Source organism: Lipophrys pholis (genome assembly GCF_963383615.2).
Source record: "Lipophrys pholis genome assembly, chromosome: 5".
Taxonomy (NCBI): domain Eukaryota; kingdom Metazoa; phylum Chordata; class Actinopteri; order Blenniiformes; family Blenniidae; genus Lipophrys; species Lipophrys pholis.
The window spans coordinates 31585641-31600742 of NC_137628.1; the positions used below are offsets into that span (position 1 = coordinate 31585641).

At 43.3% G+C, this 15102-nt stretch overlaps 2 protein-coding genes across 2 annotated transcripts; one reads left to right on the top strand and one right to left on the bottom strand.

Moving 5' to 3' along the window:
• Nucleotides 1-1701: 1701 nt before the first annotated feature.
• LOC308110485 (ladderlectin-like) lies at nt 1702-4527 on the top strand. Its single transcript, XM_080464793.1, has 9 exons — nt 1702-1899; nt 1981-2087; nt 2553-2600; nt 2678-2707; nt 2797-2847; nt 2948-3039; nt 3809-3934; nt 4063-4159; nt 4295-4527. Exons 2-9 carry the CDS (start codon nt 2024-2026, stop codon nt 4363-4365), a joined length of 579 nt encoding a protein of 192 aa, XP_080320919.1. The 5' UTR covers nt 1702-1899; nt 1981-2023; the 3' UTR covers nt 4366-4527.
• Nucleotides 4528-11136: 6609 nt separating this feature from the next.
• On the bottom strand, nt 11137-13881 carry LOC308110480 (ladderlectin-like). Its single transcript, XM_080464788.1, has 8 exons — nt 13624-13881; nt 13491-13517; nt 13355-13399; nt 12569-12601; nt 12297-12388; nt 11607-11732; nt 11428-11521; nt 11137-11341 (listed from the first exon to the last, which is right to left on the bottom strand). The coding sequence occupies exons 1-8, from the start codon at nt 13670-13672 to the stop codon at nt 11271-11273; spliced, it is 537 nt and encodes a 178-aa protein (XP_080320914.1). The 5' UTR covers nt 13673-13881; the 3' UTR covers nt 11137-11270.
• Nucleotides 13882-15102: the final 1221 nt, after the last annotated feature.

Consider the following 15102-nt stretch of genomic DNA (forward strand, 5'->3'; position numbering starts at 1 on the left):
CAGTGATGTGGAATGTAAATGTAATGCAGAATTTAGAATAGAAGAGGGTGGAGTTAGATGTGACACTTTTTATTTTGTCCTGAAGGTAAGGAAACATGACAAATGGAATAAAACCGTATACCAGTATTTCAGGATGTCTGAAATAATTCTGCCTCATTTCATTGTCAATAATTCCTTTCCAGTCGTACATTATTGCCTCAAATAGCCACATTTTAATTTATTTGCAGAAATGTTTGTAGTGATTCCATCTGAGCCTGGAGATCAGTCAGAGGCTGTTTTTATGATGATACTTCAATTTTCAAATCCTCCTCACAAACATTTCTAAAGGTTTCATCATTTACAGTAATAAATGATTTAAAGTAATTCAGCATTTTGTTTAGAATAAGAAGAATCATACAGGTATCTAAAGAAATTCAAGATCTCCTTCACTATACTTTTTGGTTCTAAGTATTCTTCCCCATTCATCATGAGAGTGAATCTATCTTTCCTAGGTTGTTTTTATAAATTGAATGTGGAATATGATGGGGGGGGGGGGGGGGGGGGGGGGGTTCTCCTTCCTCAATCCACTTGGCTCTGGACCTTATAAATACTCTCTGAGCTTTATTCAGCTAAAATCTTCTTGGATGTACCTTCCAGTGTACTTGTGCTTCCTAGAACTGAACATGACCCATGAAGCCACGACGTAACTTTAGCCACTGACGTCATTCTGCCTTTTAAATATGGTGGTGACCACAAACAAGTATGGCGGCGCCCATACGCCGCCATTATTTGATACCGCACTGGCAGGGTTTAAATTTTGAGAATAGTACGGCGCTGACCGTGAGCAATTATGGCGGCGACCACGCACAAGTATGTCAGCGCCGGCAAACAAGTATGTCAGCGCCCGTAAGCCACCATCTTGATACCGCACTGGCGGGGTTTCAATTCTGGAGAAGCAAGGTCGCACTGTGGATCAAGTACTCCTGCCTCCCACCGACAGTGGCGCTGTGATTGTGCTTCGGAACAAAATGGCGGCGACCTGCAGGAAGCGGCCATATTTCATGTACTACCGCCTCCCACTGAGAGTGGCGCTGTGGTGGTGATTCGGAACAAAATGGCAGAACAATGTGGCGGCGATCACAGGGAAGCAGCCATGTTGTCGGCCATCTTGGATTCCCCACTGGCAGCCCCTTGGGAGGAGAGATATGGGGAATGATTAGAAAGATGGGGGGAGATAGGAGGGAGTGGAACTATCCGGTGCTGAGTGATGGAGAAGAAGTTGCAGTAACTGAAAAGGAAAAAGCTGAGGTAATGGTCAAAACATTTGTCTCAATACATAGTTCAGATAAATTGTCTGAGGAGGTGAGAAGAGGTAGGGAGGAGACCAAGGCAGAATCCTGAGGCCCCGTTTACACGACAACGGATACGAGTGTATCCGCAAAACTTTCAGAGCCGACATCAAGGGATCGAAAAGCGACGTTGCTGTGGAGACACTTTATATTAAATATTTGGATTAAATGAGCTTAAATAATTTGTAATAATTTGTGTGATGCTGAAATCTGCATCCAGCTTGTTCAGCAGAGTAGGATTTAAAATGTTTCTCTCGGTCAAATAAAACCCATAAAACGCAATAATTTTATTGAGTTGGTGGAAAACTTTCTCCTCCTCGTGTCACGTGACAGTGAGAAATGTCATCTGAACTCTTCCTCAGGAGAGAAACCTGATTCCAAGACAGGTTTATCAGCAGTATCAGTGCTATCAGCTTTATTCTGGTCAACATGTCCTCATTGTGAGTGAGATCAGACACATGTTCAGTCCAAAGTACTTTCACTGCTGTGGCACTTCCTGCTGCCCTGTGTGTATATAAAGAAGAGCGCAGCCTCCTCTTCATCACTGCTTCGCCTCGCCTTCAACTCACAGGTAAGACACACTCTGTCTCCTTCATTGACATTTGACTTTGCGCTTGGTCTGACCGTGTCCACTCGCTCTCACTGCCCGCAGCTGTTGTGTCACTTTGTTCCTCTTCGTCCTCATCATCATCATCATGAAGACTCTCCTCATCCTCTCAGTGTTGCTCAGTGGTGTTCTTGCTGCCACGGCAGCCGCAGGTCAGAACATTTCTCTCTGACATGTTGTTGGCTTTCTGTGTGACAACACGAGGATTTCAGGAGGAAACACAATTTGTGATTTTTACAGAAATTCACTTTTATCCACTTTGTCATTTTTATTAAACTTTGGTTTCTTATTCAGTCATTTGAATGCTGTTTTCTTTGTTTCACAAATCTTTTTAAATCGTTTTAAATCCTCCATGCTTGTAAATAAAACCTGTCAGGGTCCAAGAAAAGTCAGGCTGCCCTCTAGTGGTGAGTAGTGATTATGACAGGAACAATGCAGAATCTCCAGAGGATAGAAGAGTAAAAGGTCTGCACTGCAGAGCTGCTTAGTTTAAAGAAATAAAGAAATAGTGCAATAATGTTACACACATAATACTAATAGTTGTTTCTGGTAGATGAGCTCAAGATATAACAATACATAATAAATATACCTACTAATCACACTGATGCTGTTTCCAGTTGGAGCTGCTGAGGCTGCACCAAAGGAGCAGCCTAAGAACATCCAGGGTGAGCTGCTTCCACACAGACACTTCAGACTTTAACTGTTTGGACAGACTGGAACTAAACTCCTATTTTCTTTTTAGTCCCAGTGGTGAAAGAAGAAGTCCTTGCAGGTAGAAAGCTGGAAGGTTCATTCATCTTCTGTCCTCGTGAACAGACTGAGATCATGATGGGACTTTCTTCTTCTTGTACTTCTTCTCAGGTGAAGGGCCTGAGGTGATCTCTCCTGAAGAGGAGGTCTCATCACCTGAAGGTTTGCTGTCTTCTATGAAACACTGACTGTGTCACTTCAGTCTGATCACTACAATGTGTCTCTGTCCCAGCAATGATCTGATCTCCTGTCTGCTCCACAGGTCGATTCTTCTTCTGTCCCTCTGGTTGGCACAAATTCAAGGACAGCTGCTTCCTCTATGTTCGCTCTGGCTATACATGGAACAGTGCTGCGGTAAGCTGAACTCTTTGCTAAGAGTTTTCACATTGTACAATCTGCTGGGATGGAAGTCTCACTCTCTGGGTTTGTTTTGGTCGATTGATGTAATATCGTCAAGAAGAAACTACAGGGCTGTTGGGAAGTAGTGATTAATAACTTGTGAATTCAATTTCTAGAATATGAGTCAGTTTTACAGGTTGTCAGCTGGTTTACTTTTACAAATGTAAATAACCACCAGAGCTTGTTCCCAACAGTTCAGACACAATAAAGTAGGAGTCTATGCTGTCGGAGGGAGGCATCCCTGCCACTAACTTCTACAGAAAAACAAGTTCTGAGTTATAATCAGTTCCAAGCTGTAACTCACAGCCTCAAGTCATACACGTTATTTTCATCACCACAAAGTTTCAGCCTGCAGCCTCAGTTTTGATTGAGCAATAACTCTTTGTGTTTACTTACTTTTTTCCATCATTCAGTCAAACCCATCCAGCCTTTAACTGAGGTTTTACTTTAAATCACCATGAACTGGTCTTTCTTTACACCAACACCACGGGAAGCATTTATCCTAGTGGCTATTCTCAGGTTTCTATGCATTTATATCACGGCTCTGGACCAGATCAGAAGCTTTATGTGACCCTGAACTAAAATGAGTTTGACACTCCTGAAATAGAGAAAAGCAGCTGAGTGCTTCCTCACAGTGATGCTTCCAGTCAAGACAGTGTCACGTAGAGTCACTGTGATCAGACTGGGATTCCTATTTCATGACGGTTTGTATGTCTTCCTGCAGGCTCACTGTCTCAATAACGGAGGCTCCTTGGCTTCTGCTCATGATGTATTCGATTACGCTTTCCTACAAGAATTAACCATGAGAGAAGGAGGCTCCACCGCCTGGATAGGAGGATTCTACTTCCAGGTTATTAGAGCACCACACACACTCTCCACCACCTCCACACACCCATCAGTCAGACTGTTTGTATGAAACCATCCAGCAGCATCAGTGACAGTCTGCTGTGTGTTCTGCTTGATGTCTCCTGTCTGCAGACCTGGAGGTGGGTGGACCAGAGCCCCTTCAGCTACTCCAACTGGCTTTCAGTCCAGTCTAGCACTGCCAACCCATGTGTCTACCTGAACGCCAGAGGTGAACCTTAACATTTATATCTGCAAGCTGACACTGTCTGTTGCACCATAAATATATGTACTGAAAGAAAAAATATAACAGTCAATGCTATGTTGTTTCTCCACGAAACTGACGGATGAACCTTGTTTCTTACAGCTGGTTGGTCCAATGCTTCCTGTGGAGGTGGACGGCCGTTTATCTGTACCAGGAAAATTAGTCCCTGCTGAACCTGATGCCATAATGTGCTTTCATTGTGAAAAACTGTGTTTATTTTAATGTTGCGCCAAATCACAATTGCAAAGAGGCCAAAGTCCCAGTGGGGATTTAATGTTTTACTGTGGAATACATGGAACAAATAAAACTGTTGTATGGACTGTGGTGATTTTGAATTGTGGTGTTTTTTTTGTTTGTTTTTTGGATTACATTGTTTGAAGCTTTAATGTATAAAAGCAAAGCAAGTTTATTTATACAGCACATTTCAACAAGGTGATTCAAAGTGCTTCACAAATACATTAAATCTGCAGATAAAAACACATTTTTAAAATCATAAAAGAAGTCATTAAAATTTAAGAATAAACAAGATTAAAAGGATTAAAAACAGACAAGTTACAGTGCAGAGTTTGAGTTAAAATAAGACTTAAAGTAATTCATAAAATAATTTAGTCAAAGGCAGCTGAGAACAAGTGAGTCTTCAACCTTGATTTAAATGTTCTGAGAGTTCCAGCTGATCTAGAGTTTTCTGGGAGTTTGTTCCAGATATGTGGAGCATAGAAGCTGAATGCACCTTCTCCATGTTTGGTTCTGACTTTGGAAACTGATAGACGACCTGATCCAGATGACCTGAGTGGTCTAGTTGCTTCATACCGAGTTAGGAGGTCACTGATGTATTTTGGTCCAAAACCATTCAAAGCTTTGAAGACCAACAGCAGGATTTTAAAATCTATCATCTGACAAATAGCCAGTGCAAAGACCGCAGAACTGGAGTGATGTGATCTATTTTCTTATTCTTAGTGAGGACTCCAGCAGCAGAGTTCTGAATCATCTGCAATTGTCTGATTGTTTTTTTTGGTAGACCTGTGAAGATGCTGTTACAGTAATCGAGCCTAGTGAAGATAAATGCATGGACAAGCTTTTCCAGGTCCTGCTGAGATATCAGTCCTATACTCCTGGAGATATTTTTCTAGTGATAGTAGGCTGACTTTGTAATTGCTTTGATGTGTTTTACAAAATTGAGGTCTGAGTCCATCACTACACCTAGATCTCTGGCCTGGTCTGTGGTTTTTAGCTGTAACGACAGAAGCTCTGAGCTCACTTTTAGTCGCCCCTCCTTGGCTCCAAAAACCATTCCTTCAGTTTTGTCTTTATTTAACTGAATTAAGTTCTGGCACATCCACTCATTTATCTGCTCAGTGCATTTACCCAGTGCCTGTATTGGGCCAGGGTCTCCTGGGGACATTGTAATGTAGATCTGTGTGTCATCTGCATAGCTATGATAACTTACGTTGTTGTTTTCAATAATTTGAGCTAGTGGGAGCATGTAGATGTTAAAAAGAAGAGGCCCCAGGATGGAGCTTTGGGGAACACCACATGTAATTTTCTGCTCAGATGTAAAGTCACCTATAGACACAAAGTAATTTCTGTTCTCTAAGTAAGATCTGAACCAGTTGAGTACTGTGCTGGAAAGTCCCACCCAGTTCTCCAGTCGGTAGACTAATATGTGGTGGTCGGCTGTATCAAACGCAGCACTGAGATCTAGCAGCATGAGGACTGAGATCCTGCCACTGTCTGTATTTAAGCGAGTTCATTAAACACTTTAATGAGAGCCGTCTCAGTGCTGTGGTGCTGTCGAAAATCTGACTGGAAGGCACTGAAGTGGTTACTTTTTGTTAGGTAATGACTTAATTGTTAAAAAACAGCCTTTTCAACGATCTTACTTAAAAATGGGAGATTAGAGATCGGCCTGTAGCTGTTCATTTGAGACTTGTCTAGGTTGCACTTGTGTAGAAGGAGGTTAATCACAGCAGTTTTTAACACCTGTGGAAAGACACCTGACGTAAGAGACAAGTTCACAAACTGCAAAAGATCTGTCATCAGTACATGGGAGACTTTTTTGAGAAATCCTATTGGCAAAATATCCAGGCAGCAGGAAGAGGAGTTTAGTTGAAGTATAATGTCCTCCAGGTTTTTGTGGTTATTGGGACAGAATTGTGCCATGGTGTTTAAATTGGTTTTAAGTTGACACAGCTCATGTCCTGAACCTGCTGTGGGGGCGCTGACTGCTTGTCTAATGGTCTGGCTTTTTTCTGTAAATAATGATGTAAGTCATTGCAGGCCCTGGTAGAATGAAACTCAGGGGCTACTGACACAGGAGCGTTTGTCAGCCTGTCCATGGTAGCAAATAAGGTGCGTGCATTGTGACTGTTTTTGGTGATTATATAAGCGAAATAGGACTGTCTTGCATTCTTCAACAGTAAATTGTAAGTGTACAGTTTGTTTTTATAAATGTTACAATGAATCTGGAGTTTTGATTTTCGCCACCTGCGTTCAGTTTTCCGACACTCTCTTTTGTTATTTCTGACCAGAGTGGCATTTCTCCATGGAGATGTTTTCTTACCAGATATAACCTTCACCTCAGTGGGAGCAATGGCATCTATAACATTTACAATTTTAGCGTAAAAGCTACCTATCAGCTCATCGAGTGAACCCCAGGACAGAGCAGGTGTTGAAGAGAAAACCTGGTTAAATATTTCAATGGTATTTTCAGTAAAACACCGTTTAGTGATAACCTTTGTAGAAATATTTGTGTGCACTGACACAGTGCTCTCAAAGAAGACACAGGAATGATCAGACAGGCCAACATCAGACACTGTAACCTTGGAAATACTCAGACCCTTAGAGATAAGTAAGTCCAGAGTGTGGCCCTTGTTGTGTGTGGGCTCTGTCACATGCTGAGTCAGCCCAAAGTTGTTGAGAGTGTTACACAGGTCTTTTGTCCCTTTGTCCTGAGGATTGTCAGCATGGATGTTAAAGTCACCAGCAATAATTACACAGTCAAAATCAATACTCTGCAGGCGGACTGAAGCCAAGGATTGAAGGCCGAGGATTCTGCTAAATTGCCCTGCGCTATGGCGCAGCGCTGAGAATGGACCACTGCCAAAAACAGACTTCTCACAAGATTTAAGAATGTTTAAAAGGCTTTTAAAGTCCTCTTTGGTCACTTTGGACTGTTGGCGACCAGTATCGTTCGATCCAACGTGGATCAAGACCCGGGTGACAGTGGCTGGGAGGGAGTGCAGCAGTCCGGGGAGTTTTTCCAGGTTCACCGGGACAGTGGCACCAGAAAAACAGGGAGTAGTGGCAATTGCAAAGTGGATTCCACGAGTGTAAGAGTCTCCTATGATTAAGTAGGTGGAGGGAAAGCGTGGACGTGGACAACCGGAGCAGGTGGAAGCAGGGGCCAGCACTCACTGTGACTGTGCAGCATTTCCCGGTGTGGCAGCGTGGAGCTCCGTGGGCTACGGGTCAGTCCGGCCGCTAAGGCTGGTGGCGGGACCGTGATCCTGGGTCCGACCAGGGAAACAGAGACTCCCAGAATGCCTCCCTGAGCAGCCGCCGACGGGCAGCAGATGTCGACGTCGTGGATGAAGCCTGCTAAAATTATTTCTTCATCATTGACAACATGATCATCAATCTTTGATTAAGTGCTGTTGAGAACATTGGTAACTCTTTCTATAACATACGACACCATATGTTGTTTTCTGCTCAGTTGAAGCTTTAATTCCACAACAACATACGTATTACATATTCTCTCACAGTGTTTCATGGCATATCAATCAGACAAAGTTGCAGGCCTGCATATTAGAACTTGTGTAATTGAATATCAACATGTGCAATCGTAAAAACAATCCCCTCTGAAAATATGCAAAATGGCAGCAAGTTCAATACACAATCCAACACAAGTACACAATATCAACAATATAAATGCCTACATTTTCATCAAAGTTTTATTGACACAGCAAATACAACAGTATTTCTTCATCTATCAAAGACATTAATAAAAAAGTGAGGCTTGCATTTCAAACTCATATCAGAAGCTTGAACGGGCACTCGGTAGAGCGCATATCTTTGTCAATGCCACATTTGTCACCATGGAAACCAATGGATTACAAGGTTATTTGATGCACCACACCTTCCATGATTGGTCATGGTCATTTAAAATGCTTCATGTTATCACTGTTTGGCACAGATGCACACACATTTTACAATTTCTATGTGAGCTGACACGACAGCGCGCTGGTGGCTCACGGACATTGAGAAAAACCAGCGTTCTTTGCGGAACTGAGTTAGCATTGCTACCATGTTAGTCGTGAGCTCATGTCGATGCTAACTAGCCTGTCCGATTGCAACATCACTGTGTGAGACACTGAGCCGTGGCACACAGACTCACCACTACCCAAGTCAATGTGCTCAAACTGTGCTTCTGGATAGTTACTATACAAATATACTATATTCGCCTCGAGCTCCGGAGCAGAGTTAAGCAGTGTGCTAGCAGGCAGCTAATGGCAGCTTTCTTGCTGCAGCCCTGATAAACACTCCCTGTTCAGAGGGAAAATATACCACTTCTCCAGGAGCCGCTGTGTCTGATAATGTATTGCCCCAATAAATTAATATTTGAAGTTTCCTGCAGTTGATGGGAGGGTTCCAGTTCGTGACACTTTGACCTTTGACGTGATAGATTCCCAAATCTCACCGAGCCATGCTGTTCATACAATTTGAATCCTTTGAGCTGGTCCATCTATTCTGGTAATGATTTGACCTCCTTCCATGGATGCGCACTGGATGATAAAAGACATTACGTAGGATTTGACTCCAGGTACTCTGCCTGAGACCTGTTACACATACATACATACATACATACATACATACATACATACATACATGCCAATAAATACACGCGGACAAATATTCACATCACGTTAATGAAAAATATTTTCTGTCAGATGTAATCATGGAATTTGAAATATATAGAACACATCAGACTCACTGTGTCTCATCTTTTGTCTATGTAACCCACTTCCTCTGCAAGTCCGTCACCAGACTCCTTCAACTCTCTGACTTCTTTGGGATGGGTGGAGTGTTGCATGGAGGGAGAAGCAGGCACCATACTGCTTCAACCGAACAGAATCCTAGCAGAGCAAGACAAAACAATATGAAGAAATAGCGGCTCTGAGCACAAAGTATCAGCACTACTACCGTGTCCTAAGAAGGACAAACTTAACAGACTGCAATGTGTTCTTTTGAAACAAATGGTGCAAGAGTGATACCTTCTGGCATAACTACCTTACATCTACTTTTGTCTACTTGTTTATAAAAACTAACATGTCAACATTTTGCTTTTTGAACTGTGGGAGGAAACCAGAGTACCCAGAGGAAACCCACGCTCACGCAGGGAAAACATGCAAACTCCCTGCAGAATGGCCGGAGCTGGATTTTTAACCAGGGTCTCCTCGCTGTGAGGCAGAAGCACTAACTGCCGTCTTTTGTTCCAGAGCTTACGAGTGGCTGCTTTCCTCAAGTGGCCTCTCAGTAAAACTTTTGTCAATAGATTCCATATACTTTGAGCTGGGATTCCTCGACAGCCGACTTCCGCCGTCATTAAGCATGTTATCCACCCGTTACTCTGACTCTTGGACAAGTTGCTGGTATTTGGCTGTTTTCCTCTCTGCAGCTTCCTCAAAGCCTTCCTCCCACATTACCACCAACTCCACCAGGATGATCATCTTCCCCTCTGGAGACCACATGATGATATCGGGTCTTAGAGTGGTGGACAGTACCGCATCTGGGAAGTGGGCTGGCTGGGCTGTGGATGCCAGGTCTTTGACCCTTTTTCACAAAGGCAATGGTGTCCAGCAGTGGTCTTGCTTTGACTGGTTGCTTCATCCTCCTCCCTTGTTTTAGGATGTCTGTGAGCACTACCATCACCTTGTCATGGCGCCACCTGTATCTCCTCTGTGTCAAAGCAGTCTTGCACACTGACATAATGTGTGCCGTTGTTCCTTTATCCTTGCACAACTTGCATAGCAGGTCCTCCTCATCTCCTACCTGTGCAAATTGACTAGGGTTGGTCAGGCATCAAACATTGCTCGGAGCAGAAAGGATATCCAGAAGGGCTCCAGCTGCCACACTTTGCTCCATGTCAAAGATCTCTTGGGGAGGTTCCTCCTCGCCCAGCCTCCTTGAGTTGCGAGCTCGCTGGATTCTGATCTTCTCCTTTCTTCTTCAAAGTTTCAGACTTCATCTTGGATCAAGGTTCTCTTTTGCTTAGGTATGGACTTTCTCCACTGCTGATTCTAGACCCTGTCTTCCACTGCAAGGGTTTCCCATGATAGCCTTGTTCCTGAGAGAACATTCTGCCTGGATGGTTGCAATGTTGGCACCCCACTTGTGACCAGATCTGGTCCCGCCTCCCTGGTGAGCTGGTCTTGATATTCCCTATATGTCAGGGACAGTCTGCACTTGGCGACTTTGAACTCCTTCACCACTGATGGCAGCGGAAGCTGAAGCTGGAGCTCGCCTGATCTTATGTAAAGGATGTAAAGCTCCAGGGTATTCCCAACCATCTACAAAGGAACTTGTTGAACCTCCTCTCCATTTCTTCAACAGCAGACTGGGGCATCACTTACACAGTGAGAAGCCACATGAGTCACAGGAACGATAACCAATGATCATCCCATTCAGTGTCCTCTTGAAAGTCCCTCTGAGTTCTGAGCATATATACCAATTCTGTGCATCATATTGTTTCACCATAATCAAGAAATTGCTGATGAAATTAGATGTAAGAGATTTTTACATGATATGAATTTGTACTGTTTTCAAACAAAGCCTTTGTCTTTGACACTGTTATCTGCTTCATTCCCTTTTAGCTGAATGATTCTGATAGCAGCTACACACTTACAAACACTCTTCAATCAGAGTCTTAAAGAAACGTCACGCATTGTCGCATTCACAAATCTTTATTGTATAAAAGACGACTCATAAGCACACATAACAACAAACAGTCAGTCAGAAACACAACCAGCCCAGATGATGAGCTGGAGCAGAAGGAATACTTCGCAGGAGTTTAGCATGCATGCTAACAGCCAAACGGGTTGATGGAGCAGATGAAGCGCATTTGAACGAAACAGTTGGTGCTCCTCCAATTAGCTAAAATGTGAAACAAACAAAACTGCATTAGCACATTGTTGTGAACGTCATCTTTGTCAACCAGAGCTGATTCAACAATGACTTACTGCTGCTGAGCAAATTCAGGCAGGCGCTGCTGCTGGAGTAAGAGGGTGGACTTGTGAAGGAGAATCCCTGACGGTCCATCCACATCCACTGACCCTGAGGGACAAAGATCACTTCAGTAAGAGAGAGTCTCTCCAGCTTCTGCTGGTGACCTCTGTTGGAGCAGGTTGTGGGTTCAGACCTGCAGGTTGAAGCCTCCCAGCCATGCCTGGCTCTGACCGGCCCCCTGAGTCATCTTCTGCAGGACCTGATACTCTTGAGGGCCGTTGGCCGTGGCCAGGTGACCACCCAGACGGATGCAGGTCTCCTGTTGGACAGAAGAAGCATCATGTCATTGTGTTTCGCTGCAGCTGAATACAAAGCTTCTGTTTTCATGAACTGAATGTGACAGAGCCATGATCATGTACCATCACCATCCAGTGGCATCAGGAAGTCACTCTTTATACAATTAGCTGGAAAAACAGTCAAACACCTCCAACCAGGTCCTCAGAGTAGACTGTCATCACTCCATAGCTCTGTAACTGCTGCTATTATCTAATTGGTGTTTTAGATTAAAGAGCAAATGTTGGAACATAAATGTGATTTCTAATTGGTTGTTTACAATCTTTTATTTTGAAGTTGGGGAGGAAGTTACGCAGAAATGAACCATGGACACTTACAAGCATCTCACAAGTAATTATGTGTTATGAGGTGACTTCAACTGTCTTCACTGATCCTGTAATAATCAATAGAGCCTCTAGAGGGCACCTTCAAGCAGCCTCCACCCATCAACACCCAGCATGCTCATGGTCTGCAGTCAAGTAGAGTTTCTTCCCACAGAACAGGATAAGATGTTGGTGAAGAAAAGCTCTGATGTGAACATCAGCAGTACCTCAGCATTGTACCAGTTCAAGACCTTGTTGATGAACTTGAAGCAGCGAGAGTTGTAGTTGAACCAGCCACTGGGACAGAAGTTAAAACGAGCTGCAGGAAGACAGAAAGAGTCTGCTGAGTGAAACACTTTCTGATGTCACATTTCACAGCCTCCATTGAAAAACAGTTAGCAGAGATGTACCACACTACACATGACTCAGTATGTATTTGTTGGACTGACGATGTCACTAATGTGTTCACATGGAGAAGTGATGATCAAGTCGCTCTTACATTCAGGATCCGCTCCTTCCTCAGACACAAGACCTGCACAAGCACAGAGAAACTCCATCAGCAGGTTTGTTCATGTACATACAGGAGACAAAGGCGTGGGCACATTGTTCACTTTGTTTAGAACATATCACAGCATATGAATAGCTGCAGATGTGACGCTGTTTCTGGAGACAGGGACGGGGACGTCTGGCACCAACACTTTATCTTTGCTCTTCGTCTGCAGCTCCACCTCTGTAACACTAAGAGCTTCATCAGACCTTCGACTTTTTACTGGAGACACTGACAAACAGTCAGAGTGATCAAATTGAAGACATCAGGAAGCAGCTGCCCACAGCACTACAACACCCCGAGTACACCAGGATCATCAACAGGCATTTTATTTATAAATTACCATGTTGCTTGTTGTAACTGTCACACTGCTGCACACTTTCTCTCTGACAACATGATATTTTTCTCTTCCACACTGTTACAGTTGACTGAGAAAGTCCTCAGCTCCACACACTCACTGCTTCTCCTCATTCATCAAACCAGTGACTTTGTGAGGAGACGACAGTGAGTCATGGTCACTACAAGGAGCCTGGAAGATCTAAAAAACACTCCTCACACTCACTTGGTCTTCAGTCTGATGTTGTTCCACTTACAGCTGGTAGTCTGCTAGATCGGACTTCTCCAGAGGTCTGCTGCAGTGTTCTTACACTGGTTAAATCTACGATTTATTATATATTGATCTGACAGGTGAGGTCCACCATGGAGCAGAAGAAGCCAAACACAATGAAGGAAACTCACCAGGGCCAGCAGCCAGGTCTTCCTTCAGTTCCATCACTGCTGCTTCTGTGGATAAAAACAAGCAGAGTCCATGTCAGACAGAAGCAGGTCTGACTGTCTGACTGATTACATTCAAGCGAACAGCTTCAGTACTGACCTGAAGCGGCTTTTTCCTCAGCTGGAGCTGCAGAGAGAAACACAACACAGTGAGTAGGAGCAGCGCATGACTTCCTCTTCTGTCTCTCCTGACGTCCTGAATGACTGAGCCATGATCACATTGATAATCTGACCTGCGGATGCAGCACAGAGCAGAAGAGAGAGGAGCAGGACTGTCTTCATAGTGACGATCAGCTGATGATCTGTCTGCAGGAAACTCAAAGTACCAATCAATCTACAGAGAGACGAGACGCAGGAGCTCCACTGAATGAGAAGCAGTGCAGCAGCAGTGGAAGCTGTCAGGTGAAGGCCAGGAGCTGTTCAGGTATCAGCTGAGTGATGGTCTGATGACAGGAGCTCATTCTGCTCTTTATATACACAACCTGGAGCTCAGCAGGGGAGGTTCATGTGCACGTGAAGAGCTACACAATGTTTTTCCATAACTCAGCTCTGCCAGCAGGAAGAACTAGAAATTAGATCAAGTTTCCCAGCAATGTTGAAACGTTGGCACTAACTGCACCCTGAATTTACAATGGATAAGCTTCATAGGCAGTTATAGTATGCATATCATCTGTGTGTTCTGGGAAACAATAACTGTGGTGACACATTAAGTGAAAAGAAAACACAAAGTATCTGACCTCTTGAGAGATGTACAGTTAAGTGTCTCAGAAAACAAAATATATTAAAAGAAAATTCAGCTATCATATAACCTACCACATAACCCTGGATTTGTCAATGAGCTAATAGTTTGTGCTATTGAATGTCAAATCAAGAATGGTTTGGGGAAACCCCTTACAGCATTGCTACACACAGACTACAATTCTAAACAAGAAACCAGTGACATTTATTCCTGTGAATCTTACAGCTGAATGGCTGAAAAATCTCCAGCAGGAGGAACATTGTGAGTCTCCACGGTTCTTTAAGGATGAAAGAATGACATTGCATCGATACTAGCAGGTGGTTTTCTGTGACAAATACTGACATTTTACTTTTTGCATCCATGAACTCTTTATATTCATCACACCTCAGTAGCAGGAAAGTGTGCAAAGCACAAAAATTGGTACCTAATACTAATCACATTATATAAATGTGAGTAATTATATTAAGTACTGCAGAGCTCTCAAACTGCACCAAAAGTGACATGTAAAAGTCAAAATGTAGTTACCACAATTAATGGTGAATGGACTTTTCAACTAATGTCATGGAGGAAAGACTTTTCAACTATTCAACTAGATGTAATGTGGGTCAGTACTCTCATCCCAGTGATATTCAGATGAGCTGTAAACCCATAGCTTTGAAAACAAACTGGAAATCTGCTCGAATGCACTTTGAACACACACATTCCATGTGTTATCAATATGAATCACGTTAAGAGCTCAAGTGCTGATAAGATTTACCGGTAGCCTTATATTTGTTTTCCGGAATACTGCTTATCTGATAAATCTCAATGAAAAGGGAGTTCAGAAACGTGACCAAACAAAACTTCAGACCTGCCAACCTTTTCAAAATATTTTTAGTACCACTTGTTTTGTGTGGCATTTTTTCGCAGACCTTTGCAACTCTATTGCTTTGCACGCAGTAATTTCACCATTCACTGGCTGGAAATTGGTTAT